This window comes from Monodelphis domestica, chromosome 1 (assembly GCF_027887165.1).
Source record: "Monodelphis domestica isolate mMonDom1 chromosome 1, mMonDom1.pri, whole genome shotgun sequence".
In the NCBI taxonomy this organism is placed as follows: Eukaryota; Metazoa; Chordata; class Mammalia; order Didelphimorphia; family Didelphidae; genus Monodelphis; species Monodelphis domestica.
The window spans coordinates 279,916,475-279,938,621 of record NC_077227.1 but is presented as its reverse complement, the minus strand read 5'-3'; the positions used below and the strand labels follow the sequence as shown (position 1 = coordinate 279,938,621).

The window sequence follows — 22,147 nt, the reverse complement described above, 5'->3', positions numbered from 1 at the left end:
GAAGGGAGCCTTGTTTTATCCTGCCTTGGCCCAGTGCAGCCCAGCCAACTATCTTGGTTTATCTGCGAGTCCCTTGTGAGAAAACTAGTGTTCAAAGCACTACCTCCTGATCTCACAACCTGTGGATATTATAAGTAATGTATAGAATATTTTCCTGTCAAGGAATGCTTAATAGTCCCTCATTTTATTCCATTAGCATCCAGATGAAACAAAGAAAAGTGGTATTCTTCCTTATTTTCCCCAAGTTGAGGAGGTAGGATTGCATAGTATTACATAGACTTTCATAGGTCCATTAAGGGCATACACCATGACAGATTTATAATGTAAATGTGGACAACACTCATAGTTCGTAATCATTGTTCTTCCATTAACCCTTAGAATAGCATTCTTCATGAAATGGGGTAGCGTGATCATTAGTACATGCTATATACTCAGATAGCAATGACTCTAGGCATTAGGAAGTCAGACTTTGAAGAAAAATGCCCCCTTTCTCTTGGGAATTTTATTTCTATTGCTTTCAATACATTTTTAAAGTATTTCAGCATTATCAGATGTACTAATGTGATTCTAGAAGACCAATCCCCTGGGATGGATTGAGTCATTAGCATTGCAAAGGAAATGGACAGGGGTGTTGGGCTTGATAATTCTCAAGTTCAAAACTGCTCTGTCATTCATGTTGTACAAATCATCTGAAAATTAGAAGCATTCTTCAGACAAGACGTTGATGGACAGAACAAAAGAGAACACTGGGGCTTTTGACATTTTCACAAAGAGAAGGGTCTTCTTTTGATTATGAAAAAATGCACTGTGCCACAGCAAGGCTCTGGGTAAAGATGCTCCTCCCATTGAGAATGTATGGCCATTAGAGGGGCTAAACTTAGAGCTGGCAAGACAGTCCTGTCAACTTAATTGATGAATGACTAGGGAGCTGGATCATTGCCAACCAAATGGGTAAAAACAAAGAAAAAGAACCAGACTGGGTGAACTATTAAGTTATGTTAGCCAGACTAGTCCATGATTGTCTTTTAAGTTTGGATTAGAAACTTGTAACTCATTCTTTTCTATTTCATTGGTTTCTTAGTAAAAATTCCTTTTGAAAATCTAATTTATTTTTAAGTAGACTAAATAGGCCAAGTAGGTTTTTCCCATAAGTCAGACAGTATAGAGAGGAGATAATTGTGCCCCAGCAGCCAGGCCTCAGGGTCCAGGAAGTGACTTCTTAGCAGTAAGTCTGGTAAGAGTGCAGACTAAGGGGACAGTGTGATTGGGGAGGGATGGGACCATCCCAAATCTAGTCCAAGGCAGCTTTGTGGCACTGCTTTAGACATGTAAATGCCCTTGGAAAGAGAGGTTTGGGACCTCTTCCTGTTTGCAGGTTCTTTCATTTTTAAAAAACAATAAATAAAACTCTTCACCGAGCCCCTACTCTTACTAATGGATTCCCTTTTCTTCCTCATGCTCAAATGACTCCAAGGTTCTAGCCTATCTGATGTGCAGCAAGCTGCGTTCTGCCTACCTGATAGCTGTGAAGCAGGAGCTGTCCCGGGCCACAGACCTCGTCCGGCAGGTGCAGCAGGCAGCCCAGAGCAGTGGAGATGAAGTGGTCCAGGACATCTGTGCCCAGTGGCTTCTCACCTCCCGCACCAGGTGTCCCCTTGGTTCCAGTTCTAGGAAATGACCACTGAGCAGGACAGCCCCAAGAAACTCAGCAGTGAAAAACAGCAGACATGCTTCATCCATCTTCCAGAGCAAGGTTATTACATGGCTCTGTCCCCAGGTTTAAATGAGCGGAGTTGAAAGCCCGCTCACCTTCTTCACACAAGTGCCATGTGTCTGTGGGTGTGGGTGTGAGTGGGTGTGTCCTGGTGGCCACTTCTTTCTACCTCACATTGTAAGAGTGTGTATTTGTGCGCGCGTGTGTGAGTGTGAGTGTGTATGTGTGTACACGCGTGGGGAGGCCACGCTTTTTCGAACAAACAACTCTCTTCCACTGAGAAGAAGCACTTTAATTTTGCCTTTTTTGCCAATCTTGGAACTTTCCTTGTGTGCTTTGGTTCTTAACCCAGTACGTTCTGTTTGTACACAGTCCCCTGGGTGCAGAAATGTTTTTGTATTGTCTCAGCTGGAATGATTTTACACAGAATTACAAAGCTCTGCAAGAAAGTTTACTCTTTTCCCTCCAATCCTTCTGTGAGATTCATAGACTTTATTTTGAGGATCATGTTTATGGCCAAATAAAATTGATTTTTTTAATAGGCTGCTCTTCTCTCATGAGCACAAGTTGTTGACATGAGGCTTTGGTTGTTGATGGAGTAGGAAGAATTCTCATGATCCTTGGGTCTGAGAATTGAAGCAATAAATGTCAGTATCCAGACATGCCACGCATCTGCCTGACAGTCTATGATGTGGGCAGGAAATATATATCACTTCTAGGCCTGCATACTAGACAGGAAACAGACCCTTTTGACTAGATGTCATGCTGAGTCTGAAAGTTAGTACTGCCTTTCACCAATCAGAGATTACCAATTCTGAGGGAAGAAGGAATTTACAGGTCCTTAGGAACTGTAATTAGAATATCTTGACAGCAAAGATGATTAGTTATGAGAACACTGCCCTCCCCCTTAGGATAGAAGAAGAAAAACAATGGCCTACGATTAATCATCTACTTTGACCAGATAGAGCAACATTTCACTTCTGGGTGCCAGAGAATGCCGTTTTGTACCTTAAGTTGGGGGTTGCAGAGCAATGTGGTCTGGTGTCTCCCTTTTACCTCCTGTTTCCTGGCATCTCTTTTAAAGGCCATTTGTAAGTTTGCCTGTTTCTTCCCCATATTTTTACACAGAAAATAGTCAAGGACAAGAGGACAAAAGAACTTGTTTCTTCTTGAACCTATGAGGAAAAAGTCAGAAGAAGAAGGAATTTTTTTTAAGATAGAGAGAAGTCACTCAATATAAAACTGCAGCTGCTTTTTTTTTCTTTCTTTTTAAATGTTTTCCCTAAGACTAAAAAAAAAAAATAGATTCCAACTAAGAATGTGGCTCCACTATACAGAGCCCATGGTACTTACTTACTTGGGTCTAAAAATGGCCCATCAATTAAGATCATCCTTCTTTCTCCAGTTCCTAGAGAGGATTCTTGCCAACCAGAACTTAATCTGGTCGTCTCATTTGATGCAGAGCTGAGTGCAGGGAATGTTTCACCCTCAGGATGTAGTACATAAAGAGTCTATGTGGTTTCCTTCTGAATCACCTTTTAGAAGTAAACTAACATCTGTGTTAGTTGTCTTTCAGATGAATTGCTTCTGTCTAGTTAGAGGTCCCAAGGAAATATTGGACCCTCTTTGGGGAATGTTTAAAGAGTTAAGTGACTTTTCCTCTACTTTGTCAAACAATGAGCTCTTTCCATAGGACCAGTGGCATATCACTCTAGAGATGTTTCTGTCCCCTTCAAACTTTTCCCTCTTTGCACTGAACCATATGCACTTTACACTAATGGGTTACAAATTTTACAGCCCAATTCTGGGTTTTAAACTCACACTGTTCTTCTTAAGACTAATTAAACCAGACAGTGGGTGGCCCTGTGTACTATAGGGCTAAAAATTTTTGAGCATGATGCTGGGATCATCAATGAGAAAGTACATTTTCATGTGTTATGTTTTTAAAAATTAAATCACAATAAAGTGTTGGCCTTTAAGCTCTCATGCCTCTGATATGTCTTTCTGCCCTCTGGTTCTTTCTGCTTCCCACTTTCCCTCTGAAAATGTGTGAATGGAGGAAAATATATTGGGCTCTTAATAATTATTACTGCATGGTAGATCCAGAAGGAGAATTAGGCATCACTTCCTTCAAGTTGGGCAGGTGAAGAAATAATATCCACTAGGAGTCACTGATACAATCAGATCAAGGACCCTCGTCTCCTGACCTCTGTGCCAATATTCTTTCCATTGTATCATAGTGCTTCCCATACTAATTTCATTATGAGTCCACATTGCCACCCTCAGCTACCAGACACCAGCCTCCTGAAGGCTGCCTACTGTGGTGGTAGATTCTGGATTTGTTTCCAGTGTCCCAAATTTTGATAAGGAGCTTATGGAGGCTGATGCATACTTACAGATCTTAAGAGATTAGCTGAAGTTCTTTGGTAACAAACTTCAAGACTGCAAAGATGGTGAACAAAGAAAACAGATTTAAGTTGCAAATGACTGCAGAATCAATTAAACATTTGTTACAGATAAAAGAGTGGTTGCCTTAAACTGTGACCCCGAAAATATGGTTTCAAGACTTTGAATTGCCAAAACTGTAAAGATAATTTTTTGTGTCTTGATTTTATATTAAAAATAAAGTGGTTGCCATGGGGAAATTTCCCAAATATGAAATACCCAAGTCAGCTGGGTTTTATGAAGATTTTAATTAATGTAAATTAAGGAATTAAGAAAAGGGAGAGAGAGAGAGTAAGAGGAAATAATGGGGAAAAGGCTAGGCCAGCCTAGGCCTAAACCTTAAGAGAGAGATCAGTCAGTCTTTAATCCACTCACCACAAGATTTGTCCCAAGCAAGATTCTAGTGTTCAGAGAGACCCTCCAGTTTAGCTTCTCAGCTCCACTAAGTTCCTCCACCAAGCCCTCCAATTCAGCTTTGGCAAGCTCACTCTCTCAGAGGCCTTTTTGACCTCCTTTTAAAGAGAATTTTCTCCTATGTCACCTCCCCTAAGTTCTCACATCTACCAATCACAGTAGACATTTTCACAGGACTAACCATTCTTAATTCACATCTTCTTTAGTTCTCAACTTCTCTGGGTAGACTAAAACTTCTGAGTAAGTTCACACCTGAGTAAACTAAAACTTCACACCTCTTTTGTTAAGCTTGTCCCTTGCAAGTTTGCAAGTTGCCTGACCTTTTAGTGATTAATTTGACCTTCATAGGTACTTAGCACCCTAAAATAGACTTATCTTAAGGGTTTTAGCTTCACTTTAAGTATGGGTTAAGTAATGTTAGAGTTCTCACATTCCTAATCAAGTACCTTCATTGTTTAAAATGGGGAATGGTCTTAACCAAATGTTCTAAGGTAGAGTCTGAGAATTTTTAACATTCACAAGTCTGAGAAATTTTAAGATTCACACATTGTATTGTGTTGTTATAAAAACTAGAGTAATGAAGAGAAGCATACTTATGGAATAATAGGTAATATTAACCCTGGAGATGTAATATAGCAACCCAAAGCCAATGAACCACCAACTAGCTACTCAGACTGCCTTTCCTTCAGAACATGCTCAGTTGTGTAGCAGCAAAGATTTGCTTAATGATGCTAACAAAATCCACAAAGCAGCACCTTTCTAAAGCACTTGATTAGTTCCTCTAGATTCATCATGCATCTCTCTTCCATACTTAATGGATCTTAGCAAGGCCACTCTCCTATCATTCTTCCTCAAAGGAAGATTGCTTTTAGAGATGTATGCTGACATTTTTTGTCCATGTGGATTTGTGATCATTTGGATCAGAAGACCCAAAAGGTCAAAATGGTACAGGCCATGCAACAATGTTTTGTGCCTTCCATGTAGGAAAGAAAGAATTCTGTAAATTCTTTATCTATTCTTTTAAAAATTTACAGTCAAAGGCAGCCAAATGACTCAGTGGATTGAAAGCCAGACCTAGAGATGGGAAGTCCTGGGTTCAAATGTGTCCTTAGATACTTCTTAGCTGTGTGACCCTGGACAAGTCACTTAACCCCCATTGCCTAGTCCTTACCACTCTTCTACCTTGGAACCAATGCACAGTATTGATTCTCAAATGGAAGGTAATGGTTTTTATTTAAAAAAAAAAACTAAAAAAGATTTACAATTCTATTTTTGGGTAACATCTTTCAGTGCCATTGAATCCTGCCCATAGAGAATGAAGGGAATGCAAAGCCAATATCAGAAGGTTGTATGCTGTAGGCTTCCAAAAACTGTAATGTTTGTAGCAGAACAGGTTTCCTATCACCCTTTTCCGCTTTTTATGCCAAGTTGCTTTAGCATGAAGATCTAATTCAATACATTCATGGAAGTCCAAATCCTTGGGAATGCCCATTGGCATACATGTATGGAAAACTAATATTGAATTGGAATATTTCTTGAAAAAATAATTTTCCCTTTAGCCCTTCTAAAAAACAATTTGATTTTAAAGCTCAGATAGTCTCTCCCCAAGGCTATGAAACTGGGTTGAGTCTCCTCCCTTCCTTTGTCTAGATCTTTTACAGGCAGAGTGACTCCCTGTTTGTCAATAAGAACTTGATTAAGTAATGAAATCAGTGTGCTAGCCAGCCTCCATTTTTGGACTACATGATGGGCCTCTTGGTATCCTGAAGATCCACTTCTTCTGTGATTGAGGTCCAGGTTCATTTCCTGTTCTCCAATCAAAGGTTTCTGGGGGGAGGGAAGAGGAGTATTGATGGATGAACAGATAGAACTGAGTGATGATGTCAGAAGGGTATATATTGCAAGAGAGGAAATCAATATGTTTTTGGCTCTCTTAGCTCTCCTATCTCAATGTCTAACTTCATGCTCTTTGTCCCTTCTCTCTTGCCCAGCTGCTTAATTGCTCGAGCTTAAGCCTTTGCTCTCTCTCTGGACCAGTTTGGATGCCTGGCTGCTTGCACTCAAATCCTGCTCTATCTCTTGGGCCCTCTCCTTCTGCCCGTCTGAGTTCTGTGGCATCTGTTCATTGGCTAGTTAAATTTTCTTGAGCAGCTAATTAATAAATTAATATTTTAAAATTTAAAATATAGCTTCCAGAGAATTTCATTCATTACACAGGCTATCAGGGAGAGTTGTGTCTCATCTAGATTGTGGTGAGCAATATATTCCCAACAGTTATGGAATACCTTGAGAAACAATTCATAAAGAATGCTAATTAATCCATTAGAAATTGATCTAACTATTTTGGACAGCAATTAAAATTATACTAAGAAAGCAAATGAAATGCCAAACCCTTTGACCCAGAAATCCTGCTGCTAAATAGCCATTGCAGCATTTTTTTTTGGTAGTAGCAAAGAACTGGAAAATGGAGTAGATGCCCTTTGATTGGAGCATAACTAAACAAATAATAGTCCATGAATAACAAAATATCATGGTACCCTATTGTTATGTGGTAAAAATCAACTGACCCTCACTCTGTAAGGGACAACAGAATGTCCCTCAACAGAATGTTCTGGGCAAGGTCCCAGGAATTACAGGACCCCTGAAGTATGCCAGTAGTCACGTAGTCACCTACCTTTCACTACCTTTCATGTCTGTCCAAGAGCCCACCTGATCTGCCCACCTTTCATGTCTGTCCAACATCACCCCCCTGTTATGCTACACTAGCCAACATCATTAACTGAATGAATGTTCCAGGTGTCCCCCATAAAGTAACTCAACTATGACTGCTTTAACCAATATAAACTCCACTCTGACTCTGCCTCTTTGGAACCCCTTGATTGGGCTCCCCTAGCGTTGCTAGTAATAAACTTCCCCTTGCCTGAATTGCATTGTCTCTGTATGCTCCTTGGGGTGTTCTTCCACTCGGACCCTAACACTATGAAAAAAAATTTGAGAAGTATCATGGAAAATACTGATAAAAAAGGGTTGAGAAACACCACATGCAAGTACCACAGCAATTTAATTGGAAAGAATGCTGAGAACAACAAAATGAAATTATAATACAAAATGAAATTGAAGTTAAACTTGGTCCCAAAGATACTGTCTTCCTTGGAGAGGAAAAAGACTGACTAGAATAAGACACAATTGTTTCTCCCTTTGCTCTTAAAAAAAAAATGTATCATACTCTCTTTAGCAGCATATCCAATAAAATTGGAATGATAGAGAAGATTAGCATAGGGACTTAGGATGAAGAATGCTATCCACCTCCTGAGAAAGCTGTTGGAGTAGGAATGCAGATGAAAACATGATTTATCACTGTTTATTTGGGTATATTTGGGATGGTGGTATAAAACTATTCACTTACAAAAACGAATAATGTAGAAATGTTTTGCATGATAATACAATTATGACCCATATTGAATTGCTTGCCAGCTCTGGGAAGGGGGGAGGAAAGAAGGAAGGGAGACAATATGGATCATATAACTTCAGAAAACATATGGAAATGTTATTAAAATTCAAAAAAAAATTTTAATTTTTTAAAATGCATTACAAGGAATGATTCTAGAGAGAAAAGAAGAAGAGTCAAACATATTTGGAAATAAAGGCATGTCAAAACAAAAGCTATCAATTTTTTTAAATCCATCAGGGCAGAGAAAGATAGAGTCATGAAAGCTGGATCTAGGTCAGACATCTTTTGTCTTGTGATGCTTAGAAACCTGAGAAACTTTGAGGTAACTTAAGATCTTGTTTGGGTGTCTATCACACTCCTCACAGGATCAATTCCAAACCATCTCAAGCACCCTCTATCTCTCCTTCCTTACAGCAAAACTCTTATCTCACAATTCACTGGAAAATTTGAGATTCTTATGTTGCAACTGGGAAGGTAGGTGGTACAGAGGATAGAGCACCAGGCCTAGAGTTAGAAAGACTCATCTTCCTGAGTTCAGATATGATCTCAAACATTTATTCTCTGTGTGTCTGATTTGCCTCAGTTTCTTGGAGAAGGAAATAGCAAACCACTCCAGTATCTTTCCTAAGAAAACACCTAAGGAAAAAAAAATGGGATCACAAAGAGTCAGACACAACTGAAAAATTACATCTATTGCAAACTTTTCCCCAATTCTAAACTTGCAAATAACTCCAGTCTCTCCTCCTTTGCTCATTCTCTGAGAAAGAAGATACCCTTTAACAATGCCACGCCCCCTCCTTATGCCCTTAATTCCATCCCAAGAGGCTCCACTCCACCTAGGTGATCACTTCTTATGACTCTCCAGGCCACTTCAGGCAGGGTTTTCCAATCACATAAAAAATCTTCAATTTACTTTGCAGTTGCCAAAATCACATTTCTAAAGTAAAGGTCCAACCTTGACCCTCTCTTCCCTATTGCCTCTTAGTACAAGGGGCAAACTCCTTCAGCATTTAAAGCCATTCACAATCTGCCTTCAGCCTGTGATTCAGGATTTATGATACGTTACTCTTTGCACTTACTCTAGGGTCCAGCTAAGCTCATTTACTTGCTATTCCTGGTACAGGATGTTCTATTTTCTGTCTTCATGCCTTATACAGGCTGTCCCTTCATGCTTGAATGCTCTTAGGAGCTCTAAATTCCCTTTGAAGCTCTGTGCAAATGTCACCCACCTACTTCATTTGATAGACTGATGATGTCCCCATTAATGCATGTATTCCAGGGATCTGTCCAGAGTCCTGGCCCCTTCTCTCTCTCTCTCTCTCTCTCTCTCTCTCTCTCTCTCTCTCTCTCTCTCTCTCTCTCTCTCTCTTTCTCTCTCTCTCTCTCTCTCTCTCTCTCTCTCTCTCTCTCGTATTGATTTTAAGAGAGAAGGTAAGGGTTTGTAAATAAATAAAATCTCATTTTAGCTTCAGAATCCCTGAAGGTAGGTACTATTATTGTGCTAATTTTGCAGATGAGGAAATTGAGCCAGAAAGATGTCAAATGACTTAATGTGGATCATACAGCTAGGAAGCATCTGAGACAAGATTCAAATTCAAGTCTTCTTGACTCCACATCTCTCTAACCTCTGTGCCACAGAGTTTAGCACTTACCTGTTTTCCAATTGTTTCAAGTATCTTATTCCTATCTCTTACCTAGACTATAAACTTCTCAGAGGGTTAAAATTATGCATTGTACTTCTCCCTCTCCTAGATCCCTTAAAGCTTCTAGCACAATGCTAGAAGCAAGTACTTGAGCTTCGTCCTTTCCCATTCTCCACATCTCCCAACCTCTCCAATGTCTTCATTCCTCTAGCTTCCATTGCTCCACTCAGATAATGAGGTTGCCCTTTTTGCACAAGGCTAGTTCTTCACTGTGACCTTGATTCCATGGCTTTCCAATATTTCCAAAAACTTGCTTAGGGATCATCCCCTCAGCTCTCATTTTCAGTCTCTCTTATCTACTGGTTCACCCCCACTGCCTTTAAACATGCTGAAGTCTCCCCTACAGTATAGTGGATAGATCAACTGAGCCTAGATTCAGGGAGATCCAAGTTCAAATTTGACTTCAGATACTTATTATGTGATCCTGGACAAGTCACTTAACCTCTGTCTGCCTCATTTTCCTCACTTGTAAAATAGAATGATAATAGTGCCTGCCTCACAGGATTGTGTGGATTAAGTAAAATATTTGGAAAACATTTAGTACAGTGCCTAGCACATAGTAGGCACTTAATAAATTACTATTATCTACCTCCCTCCTCTCAAAAAAAATTCCCTTGACTCTTCCATCTGTCCAAGCTATAAAGTATATAAAAGACATGTATATATCATATTTATGACTTATTATATGTCATCATATACTTCTTTTGACTCAGCCAGATATTCTTAATCTGAAGACTGAATTCGTTTTTCTAAAAAATTAATGTTGGATAACCATTTCAATATGATCAATTTCTTCTGTAATCCTACAAATGTATTAAGCTTAATTTCCTCCCTTCTTTCTCTTAGACCTTCAGACTGGTGTATAATAAAGACCTTTGCAGAAAAGGGAGAGGAAGGACAAAGAAGGACAAAGGGAGAGAAAGGACTAGAAATAGTTAATGATGGTAAGCAGGAGAAAATACATGGCAAGCTGCCATGTTCTCAGCCATGTTCTTTTTCCTTTTTTGAGCACAGGTCAAAGACTAGAATACTTGAGAATGGCCTTTCCATTTCCCAAGATATGGCAGAAGTTGGATCACCACACAGAAGTAGTGGACACGTCCATTGAGTCAGTTAGTCCTGTCTGACTCTTTCATGTCTCCATTTAGGGTTTTCTTGTCTATTAGGTAAATCAGTGGATAGAAAGCCAGGCCTGAATGGGAGGTCCTGTGTTTAAATCTAGCCTCAGATACTTCCTAGCTGTGCTACCCTGGGTGAGTTACTCTTAATTGCCTAGCCCTTTCTATTCTGCTTTGGAACCAATACTTAGATTTGATTCCAAGACAGAAGTTATGGTTAAAAAAAAAGGATACTTTAATGGTTTACCACTTCCTTCTCCAGTTCATTTTACAGATGAGGAATTGAGGCAAACAGGGTTAAGTGGCTTGCCCCAAGTCATCTGGACAGTGTCTGAGACCAAATTTGAATGTGGGTCCTCCTGACTCCAAGCCCTGCATTCTATCCATTGGGCCACTCGCAGCCCCAGACATATCTGTTCACAAAGTCTAAGAGGCAAGATTTCAAGGACTTTCCCAGCCTTGGGGATGGCCTCTTTTGTTGGGGGTGGTGGGGGTGGGAGGTGATCCTGTTGATGTCTTCCCAAAGATATCAGAGATTTTTCAATTTGAAAATCAGGCACCAACCTTGTAAGGGAAGATTCCCTCAACAGTGATTTTCTTGGATAGGCCAATATGGCCCTGGCAACTAGGGGTATGGAATGGATGGTCCCAGACCATCTAGAGTTTGCCAGCCCTCCCTGCCTTTGCTTCTAATTTCCTGAACAATGCAGGTCATTAGGCAAGGAAGGCTTGTCTAACAGTATCTCAAAGTGTGTTTATCTTGGAGGAGGGGGTAATTGGCATAGTAAGATCATAGAGCTGGATGAGACCTAAAAAAGCTATCTCCTCTAAACTCCTCATTTTATAGGTGACCAACTGAGATCCATAATGTTTTAGTGACCTGCTCAAGGTAACCCAAGTAGGGGGAGTGAGGGAGGGAATCAGCATTTATATAATACCTACTATGTCCCAGGAACTGCACTAAATACTTTTTTATGAGTATTATCTCATCTGATCCTCACAATTGCCTTAGGAGGTAAATGCTATTATTATTTCCATTTTACAAAGGAAGAAATGGAATAAAAAAGAAATGCCTTCTGTGTTCTAGGAACTGCACTAAGTACTTTTTTATGAATATTATCTCATCTGATCCTCACAACTGCCTTGGGAGGTAAGCTCTATTATTATCTCCATTTTACAGAGGAGGAAATGGAATCAAACAGAAGTTAAGTGACTTGCCCAGGGTCATATAGCTAGTATCTGAAGCCCAATTTGAACTCAGATCTTCCTGAGTCCCAAGCCCAGCTCTTTATCTAAGGGGTGATCTACCTGCCTCCTAATAGTGTCAGAGGCAGGATTTGAAGTTGGATTCTCTGATTCCAGGACTAGTACTTTTTCTTTTCTACCATACTGCCTTCTGGGCTTGCCTGAATTCTTTGAACTTTTAGAGATTTTATTTTAGAGATTCATTATTATTATATAGATTTATTATTCAGAGACTTTAGAGATTTTGGAAATGAAATAAAGATGTCCTGTACCTAATGTGCATTTAATACAATTAGTGGCTAGCACATGGAGTGAAGATACTATTGCTTCCTTTTCTAAATAAAGGACTGATTCGACAAAGTGAAGGACTTAGGGCATAAATGGGTGGCAAGTTTACTGGGTAGAGAGGGGAGCAGAACAGATTGATGAGTCAACTTTCTATGGATCTGACCCAGATCCCCTTAGGGCATGTGCAGATAGTATTTCTCGTTTTCTTTCCACATAATGATGAGTCTTGATTAGTTTGTGAGGCAGAACTAAAAAAGACATTGGTTCAAATCTGGCCTCAGTCACTTCCTAGTTGTGTGACCCTGGACAAATCACTTAATCCCAATTGCCTAGCCTTTATTTTTTCTTCTGCTTTAAAACCTATACTTCTAAGGCAGAAGGCAAGAGTTTATTTAAAAACCAAACCAAAGCCAAAAAACCCAACCCCATTACTAACCAACCAGAGCAAGGGTTTTTGTTTTGTTTTGTTTTGTTTTGTTTTGGGAGGAGTGTTTGAATGAGGAAGAAAAGGATGTTGTAAATGCCCAATTAAGGAGAGATTCCTCAGTTGTTGAGCTCTTAGAGTCCACCACCATATGGCCCATAAGATCAAGGCTAAGCTGTTGCTTCTTTCCTTGTTAGATCTATTCTTCCTTACTCTTAGATGAATGAATATTAGAGTATTCTTTGATCTAGTGAGTTTCAAAGGTAAGGAGAACAAGTCGCTGGAAGTTCCTGGGCTAGGAATACATGCTGGATTTTATAAACAGTTAATCAAAGTTCCTGGAACCACCTCGACACAACATAGTAGATCAAAAGCCACTAGGAAGGAGGTAGCTATGATGGTTTATCCATTGGCCATACCACATTCAGGATGAATTTCATGGGCAAATGGTTTGAGTCCACTCTCTCCCAGGGAAAAAGGTAGTATAAACCAGGGTATGCCCAAGATTCCCTGGGGATATGTTAGTACTTCTGTTCTTACTATTACTTAATATTTCAGTAAATATTCCTTTATAAAGGCTAATTAATGCTAGTTGGTTAAATGAAAGTAGAATACTAATTACTGTCAATTAACTATGGAGAACACACTAGTGAGTCAATAAATATTTATTAAGCACTGACTATGTGCAAAGCATTGTGTTAAGCTCTGGAGATGCAAAAAGAAGAAAAAGACAATCTCCACCTTCAAAGAGCTAACAATCTAGTGGGGAGGGAGACAACAAGTAAGCAAATATGTACAAACAGGCTACATCTGGATAAATAGGAAATAAATTAGAGGAAAAGCACTAGAATTAAGAAGGGTTGAAAAAGGCTTATTGTAGAAAGTGACATTTTAGATCAGATTTGAAGAAAGCCAAGGAACCTAGGAGTAGAAATGAAGAGGGAAAATATTATAGAAATGGGAGATTGCTGGAGAAAATGTCTGGTGTCACCAGGATGGAGATTCAAGCCAATAAAATTAGAGAAAAATACCCCCAATTAAGCAGTTAAGCCTTCAGTGGTACCCTTAAAATGAAGAGGAGGTGATACAGAAATCTTGCACCAGGATGGACTACTATTGTGCTAAAAGGAATAATGAACTGGAGGAATTCCATGTGAACTGGAAAGACCTCCAGGAATTGACTCAGAGGGAAAGGAGGAGAACCAGAACATTGTACACAGAGACTGATACACTGTGGTACAATCAAATGTAATGGACTTCTCTACTGGCAGCAATGCAATGACCCAGGACAATTCTGAGGGGCTTATGAGAAAGAACACTTATCCACATTCAGAAGAAGAACTGTGGGAGTAGAAACACAGAAGTAAAACATGATTGATCACATGGTTCAATGGGGATATGATTAGGGATGTTGACCTTAAAAGATCACTCTATTACAAATATAATATGGAAATAGGTTTTGAACAATTATATATGTGAAATCCAGTGTAATTGTTCATCTGCTCTGGGAGGGGTAGGGGAGGGAAAGACGTGAATCATGTAACCCTGGGAAAATCTTCTAAATTAATTAATTAGAAAATTATTTTTAAAAAGAAATCTTCCACCAGGGTTGATGTGGCAAATACTTCTGAGTATAGTCAGAACCAGATTAAAATGTAATTTAAAAATGTTTAACAAAATAAGTAAAATGCAAAAAAAAAAAAGATTACATTTTAAAAGTAAGTCAATATGCCACCTGTAGGAATCCTGTGATATTGAAATCACTTTAAAAGACTGATATATATTAATTTAAGGTCGCCAAGGAATTCACTTATGTAATTCCTAAATGAAACACTCAAGTCAGCTGCCAAATTTTTTATGGTGTTTTAATTACAACAGGAGGAAGAAAGTATTAGAGGGAGAGAGAGAGAGAAGGAAAAGGGAGAGAAAGAAGTTTATCTCAGACCCACTCTGGCTCAGGCTGAGCCAAAGCAGGCTTTAATGCCTTGGATAGCCAAGGCAGGGAAAGGGATCAATCCTTATCACTCAGTGACCAATCTGAAGGAAAGCAGTCCTCGGGGCTCCTCCAACTCCAAGCACCAGCCTCGAACTGCACTCTAGACCTCCTCCCAGGAAGTCCCAAGAACTCCAGAGGCTGTTCTCTACCTCACTTTCTGTGTTTCACATGTGCCAATGGTGGCTCTAGCTTGACCTAGGACCACCCAGAGGTCTGTCCTTTTTTTTGCACATGTCTGTTGAAGGCCATATTCTCAAATAATTAAATCTTGAGTTTGCTGCAGCCCTTCCTAATCTTGTTACACTGAGTAGGGTGGAGAATGTAGTTTCTAAGACCTAATTCTGTTATTCCAAATATCTCTATTGTTATTGATCAGGATATAGCTAAATCCAATCTTCTAAAGAATGGTCTGAATAGGGTGGAGTAGTTTTGAAATTCACAATCCTTATAGACAGATGTGTGGTTCCCATTTCTATTTGAGACCTGAATCATGAAAATGATTCTTTGACTTCTATAAAGGCTACACAAAGTTTGTTGTTATCATTGTTCAGTTGTTTCAGTCACACCCAACTCTTCAGGACTCCATCTGGGGTTTTCTTGGCCAAAATACTGGAGTGGTTTGCCATTTCCTTCTCTAGGATGAGGAAACTGAGGCAAACAGGGTAAAGTAACTTGCCCAGGGTCACACAGCTCATAGGTGTCAGGAGCTAAATTTGAACTAAAAAAGATGAGTCTTCTTGACTCTAGAACTGATGCTATATCTACTACATCACCCTATGTATACTTTATATATGTTTATTTATGGTTATATGCTTATGTACAGTTTATGTATATGTTCTCTCCCCTCATAGAATGTATAGTAAAGAATTTAGGATATTGATTAAGTTTCTTTTTTTTAAAACCCTTACCTTCCATCTTGGAGTCAATACTGTGTATTAGCTCCAAGGCAGAAGAGTGGTAAAGGCTAGGCAATGGGGGTCAAGTGACTTGCCCAAGGTCACACAGCTGGGAAATGTCTGAGGCCAGATTTTAACCTGGACCTCCAGTCTCTGGGACTGGCTCTCAATCCACTGAGCCACCCAGCTGCCCCCTTATTAAGGATTGATTCAAATGAGATATTTGATATGAGATCTCTGAGGGTGCAGGCAAGGCAGAGTGTTGGGTGTGAGACCTGAATTTAGAAGGAACACAGGAAAGGTTCTGACAGTTGGTGAGGTGCACTCACTGACTGACTGACTTTCTCTCTGGCTGCTGGTGGAGGCAGACATCTAAAACCTTGCTCTGTGCTGGTGAGAGGGAAGAGAGAACTCTGAAAACCATCTGAAGGGGTTTTCTACTTTCCTGACTGAGAGACATCATCTCTAAGAAGAAGCTGGTAGATCTGGTTTTGATGGAGAAGTTTTGGAGAAAGAAAGGCTGAAGGCTGTTTGTCTGGGCTCTGAGCTATACCAGGGTTCCCATACTGTCAGTTAGCAGCTGCCATCTTGGCTGAATGAATCTATATGTACTTGGATATATCTTTATCAAATTAAGTTAATTGAATAAGGATTTTCGTTAGATTATAGTCAGATAGAGTTTTGGGGTTTTTTAGTAAGTGCTAGGCAGGATCAGAGTAGCAGGAAGACAAAGAAGAGTTTGCCATGAGGCAAATGTAGATGGTGGGTGAAAAGTTAGTTCCCTGCTGGAGTTAAGGCTTTCCTTGTCCTTAATCCTTATACTTATATCTTTTAATTATAAATAAATAGATTTTTATGAATTTATAGTCCCCAAGTAAAGTACATACTGTCCTGGTGAAGGGAAGTCACTCCTGGCTTTCCTTCTGAGGGGAGAACTGAAAGATACCTTTATGAACAACAACAAAGTATCTTACCACAACCTCCCCTTCACAACCACACAGATAATCTCAATACTTCAGTTTGGCAAATCAAACAGGAATTTTAAGACTACAAACTCCATTTTTGGTCCCCAACTGCCAGTTTGGAATTCTCGTTCACAGCAGGGGATCCAGGCAGTCATAGAACTCCAGCAGCTACAGGCTGCAGTTCCTGTAGGAGAAACTCAGGAGCCCCCAAACCCTTCTCCCAGTCAGCTACAACTCAGTAAGCAAGTTAGCTTTCTGAAACTTGCTAGACTAACTTACTGACACAATGTGGAAGTACATCGTGGAAATAATGTATCTCCACTGTTTCCTGTTCATAGCTATGCCTGAAACAATCCATGATCGAATTGGCTTTCAGTGCTTACAGTCTGTGTTGTCCCTGACAATATAGCAGGCTACCTCATATATACCTCTCCTGTTTTTGGTCTTGGCCTGTCTATACACAATGGTTGAAGTTTTACTGGGTATTGCAAGGAGATGGAATAAGTCTATTGGCAATGATATTAGGGAACAACTAAAATACCTGACCAAGAAATTAGACAACATGGAAGCACAATACAAAAAGAATTAGAAACTGAGGCACTTCAATCAAACCTAGCAACATTTCTTTTAAAGGAAATCCCTATGGTGTCATCTGATATGGATATTTGGCATGTAAGGGCTCACAGGAGATTCACTCAGGCAGATCTCAAAGCAATAAAAAAAAAGGGTCCCAAATTTTTAGGAAGAACCAAATCAGGTTATTAGGGAATTTAAAAGAATTAATACTTAATCAATATCCTAAATTCCTTACTACAAGTGTAAGCTCTTTGAGATCAGGGACTGGTATTATATTTATGTCTTTGTAACTTTGATACTTTGTGTCCCAGAATTTCCATCCAGACTGTGAGTTTTCTACCAATAAAACAATGAATGTGAAGTTGTATGCTAGCTACATCTGTTTCTTCATGGCTTATTATTTTCCCCATCATGATACAGCCCTGAAACATTTCTCAAAGTTCTTCCAAGAGCAGTCTAAAAAGAAGGAACATACATAGAGAAAATTATTCAGTACCCAGTCAAAAGAGGAAGACATCCCATTCTGGAAAATGTCCTAGAATCAGAGGTAGAAGGCTGGACAAGATAGCCTGCAGGCTCTGGATGATGTTTTTGTGAGTGTTAGCCAGGAGCTGTTAGCCCCATACAATAAGGCAAAAGGGCATGAAGATCCACATCTCCATGGCTCCTTGGAGTCTAAACTCCTTAATGAACAGGTAAAAATCATCAAACTGCTTAGAGATTAGGCCATTAACTTAATGAGTCTGGAATTGCCTGAAAACAGATCTGGGGAATACATATTTAATAAGTATATAAGGGGAGAAAGTTGTCAAAGTTCTCCCTAATACCTTAAAACCATAGAGACCTGAGTTTGGACACCCTAAATATGCAAATCTTCTCTCTCCTGAACAAGAATAAACAATTGGCCCACTCTATAAATGCTTATTGATGCTATATCTCTGCTAATAGATTATGTGGTCTGAGCTTCATTAAAAGGTAGACAATCCCAAAAATCTTATGCCATAGAAATCTCCCCCACCAAAGGGTTTACAAACAGGATGTGTTCCCACTAAGCCGACTAAGCTATGTGTCAAGGAAATCACTTTTAAAAGTCTGATATATATTAATTTAAGGTCGCCAAGGAATTCAGCTATGTAATTCCTTAATGAAAACTCAAGTCAGCCGTCAACCTTTTATGGAGTTTTAATTACAAACAGGAGGAAAGAAAGGAATTAGAGATAGAGAGATAGAGGGAGAGAGAAAGGGGAGAGAAGGGAATAGGGCTTAAATACCCCTTCTGTTTAGGCTGGGCCAAAAGGCCCAAGCCCTTAGATAGCTGGGGCAATGAAAGGAGATCAGTCCCTATTACTCACATGACCAAAAATGGAGAAACAGTCTCCGGGCCCCCACCTTCAGCTTCCTTCAGCGCAAGCTTCTCAGAGCACACCGCAACCACTCCGACAAACTCCTCAACCACACCTCCAGTCTTCAGACCCCCCTATCCTTCAGGAAACCATCCAAGTTCCCTCCCCTCAGTCCTCACATCTATCAATCACCTGTCCATCAATTTCCCTGTGCCAATGGAGGCTCTAGCTTAACCCAGGACCGCCCAGAGGTCTCTGGCTTTGCACATGTCTGTTGAAGGTCATATTTTCAAATAATTAAATCTTTGATCCTTTGCTACAGCCCTTCCTAAATCCTGTTAACCTGAGTAGGGTAGAGATTGGAATAATTAAATTTTGATCTATGCTGCAGCCCTTCCTCAATCCTGTTAGGACTGAGTAGGGTAGAGATTGATTCCAAGTATCTCCATTGTATCAATTCTAAAATCAATCATGACTCAAAGAAATTCCTGTTCTATGCTTAAGCATAGGTCAAAGTCCTTTCCATTGTTCAGCAAAAGGTTTCTGTCCTAAAGTAATCTTAAGAAGGGAGGAGGAGGAACCTCCCATGCCAATGGGGTTCACATTCCAATAGACTATCAGTAAGAAATTTTCCAAGTATGAAATTTCCCAATGGTGAAATTTCCAACATTTATAAGTCTAAGGAATTTTAAGGTTTACAGCTATGTGCCAGCCAATACCAGCTATGGTTAGACAATACCTCCCACAGAACTTTGGACTTAGTAAGTCCTTAGTAAAATGTTAACCTTGTTAAGGAATGTGTACTTTGAATATCTATTTGCTAAGTGGCACAGTGGATAGAGCACTGGGCCTTAAGTTCAAATGTTGTCTTTGCCACTTACTGTGTGACTCTGGCCAAATCATTTAACCTCTCTCTAACTCTGTTTCCTCAACTGTAAAAAAATCCTTTTTGAATAAGTACAATCATAACAACATCTCTCACCCAGGATTGTCGTGAAGATCAAATGAGATAACATTTATAAAGTATTTAGTACAGTGTCTGGCACATAGTAGATACTAAATGTTTCTTCCTTTCCCTTTTGTGGTTCTCCATTTTTTCCCCTTCAGTTTTGTTTTCCCTTCAGTTTTCCAGTAGGAAAATTCCCATTTTTGTCTCAGTTGAACTTACGAAAAAAGGATATTTATCTTTAATTTTGAATAGCTAGACATAATGGCATCTCCCATGAGGGCAGACATGGTGGTATAGAACAGATAGAGAAGGAAAAGATGTGGAGCATAGGAGCCATGTTTAAGGAAGACATGTGATTGTTGTTCTCTTGCCATCTGGGTACTTTTCTTGTTAGCTCCCAGGAATGGTGATGATGTTAAGAGTCCTGCCTGTGGCACTCAAAGACTGACTAAGAATTTAAATTTAAATCTGTGGTCATACAAGCATTTGGAGAAGAAAGATCAACAGATTGGGCTATGACTCAGAGCTTTAAAATCTTCAAAGTACTTTGGGCAAGTCTCTTCTGGAAATACTACCTTGAGCTGAAGGCTGGCACTCTATCTTGTGGGAAGAAGACAACCTCTACTCTCCCACCCAAGCATCATTCTGACAGAATAGGCTGTGCCTTAATCAAGCCTTGCCACAAATCTGCAGGAACAATATAATTTAATTCCAAGTTGAGTCTTTTCCAGAAGAAAACAGGGGAGCAGATGGGCAGTATGGGAGCCACTGCAATATAGAAATTGCAATTACTGACCATGTTAGTTTTCTAGAGGGTGGAGCTAGATGTTGATATAGAATTGAGCATCCTATCCTATCACTGGTAGATTTGGCATTCATCTTCAGGAGCCCTAGGACAAACATTTGCCAGTAGTTAGTTGCCTTTTGATCTAAAGTCCTTTTCTGTTTGGATTCCAGTCACATATGATATTGGCTTCTGGAAATTTTTATTTCCCTGAAAAACCACCTGCCTCATGATATAACTTCAGAGAATCAAGGAAACTTAGAGGCCATCAAATAGTATCTCTTTGGAACCATTCCTGAGGATACTCTTTATGTTTTCTCTGTGCTCTCTCTACTTTTAGACTTTATTCCCAGGTTCTACCCTAATCTCAAACCTTTAGATTATAGCACTCTTGATATCTTCCATCCAGGTCTGCCCATGCTTTGGTCATGAGCTCTTCTCACCAGCTTGGCCCTTCTCCCTTTTTCCTGTCTTCCCTTATCCCTACACACCTGTGTCCCAAGCATACCCATCCTAGCTCAGAGGTCCCTTCATCTGAATATCTTGTAGTTTTTCTTTTTTTTTAATCCTTACCATCCATCTTATAATCAATTCTGTGTGTTGGTTCCAAATATAAAAGTTAAAATTAAATCTCAATAATGAAAATGTTATATTTAAGGGATTTATTAATGATCATTAGAAATCAAGGAATAAAGAAGACACAAAATAAGACCATGTGCCCATGGCTGGTTAGCCATTTTTAGCCATCCCTACTCACCACCATCAATGCTGATTCCACATCAGAGAGAGGAGGAAGCCTCCAAAGCACACACCCTTTATCCTCTGTCTACAGGAAGTATGTAATGACAGGAAGTCAGTGGGCTCTTGGGATATGTAGTTCTTTTTTTAGGGTAACAGATTTTTCAATCATACACAAAGCAGAAGAGTAGTAAAGGACTAGGCAATGGGGTTTAAGTAATTCATCCAGGATCACATAGTTAGGAAGTGTCAGAGGTCAGATTTGAATCCAGATCTTTCTATGCACCAAGCCACTTAGCTGCCCTCTGAGCAAGTCATATCTGAGCAAAGTCATATCATCCTGATAAATCACTCCCCACCTTCTTATTGAAAATGTCCTTCATCTTCTCTTTTAGCACCAAAAGTCCTTAAAACCTCACAATGCAGAGGAACTAAATCACTTTCATGAAAGAGGTCATGGTACTAAAAGATGTCCAGACTAGAGAAAAGACAATTTGGTTTCCTTCTCTTATTTGGCTGAAAGATTAGACACTAGTGCCATTTGGCTTATTATGAAGGCCTAGAAGGGCAGTCATTTGGAAGTTTGTGGTCTCTATGTTCTCACATCTGATCCGCCTAGGAAGAACTCCTTTTAGGCTGCAAGGCCATGCCTTGTCTATAGAAACATGAAGCTAAGACATGATCTGGTCAAGCTTGAGCTCAAGTCATCATAGAAGTTTAGATAACCTAGATCAGGGAAGCATCTGAGTCTGACTGTCCTACCAACATCTGTGCCTATCTACCAGAAGTCTCTGGTCTAAATCTGTGGCAGAGGGCAACAACTATGAGATTTAGGCCATGGCCAACATGGATCAGATGCTGAATCATCCATTATTAGGACTTGAAGGAACTTTAGAGATCCTCATTTACAGAGGAGCCCTCTATCTTAATGTTCCCAATGAAATGTCCCAAGACTATGCAAAATGAATATCAAGTATAGATCTAGACATCTGCTAGATCTCCTGAGAGCTAGATCTCAGTGGTGCTAAGAACAGGTTTGTGGGGTATGCAGTTAAGTGTTCCAGGGAATAGAGCACCAGATTTGGAGACAGGAGGTCC

The 22,147-nt window shown here is 39.7% G+C and overlaps 1 protein-coding gene across 4 annotated transcripts in view; it reads left to right on the top strand.

The window, feature by feature from the left end:
• ZFYVE26 (zinc finger FYVE-type containing 26) overlaps positions 1–3,693 on the top strand; it is a 102,771-nt gene extending 99,078 nt beyond the window's left edge. For all 4 annotated transcript variants that reach the window (XM_007473086.3, XM_007473085.3, XM_001378401.5 and 1 more), the window contains exon 42: positions 1,475–3,693. In XM_007473086.3, the coding sequence (XP_007473148.3) occupies positions 1,475–1,678 (204 nt within the window). In that variant the 3' untranslated portion in view covers positions 1,679–3,693. The remainder of the gene's footprint in view (positions 1–1,474) is intronic.
• The last annotated feature ends 18,454 nt before the right edge of the window (positions 3,694–22,147 follow it).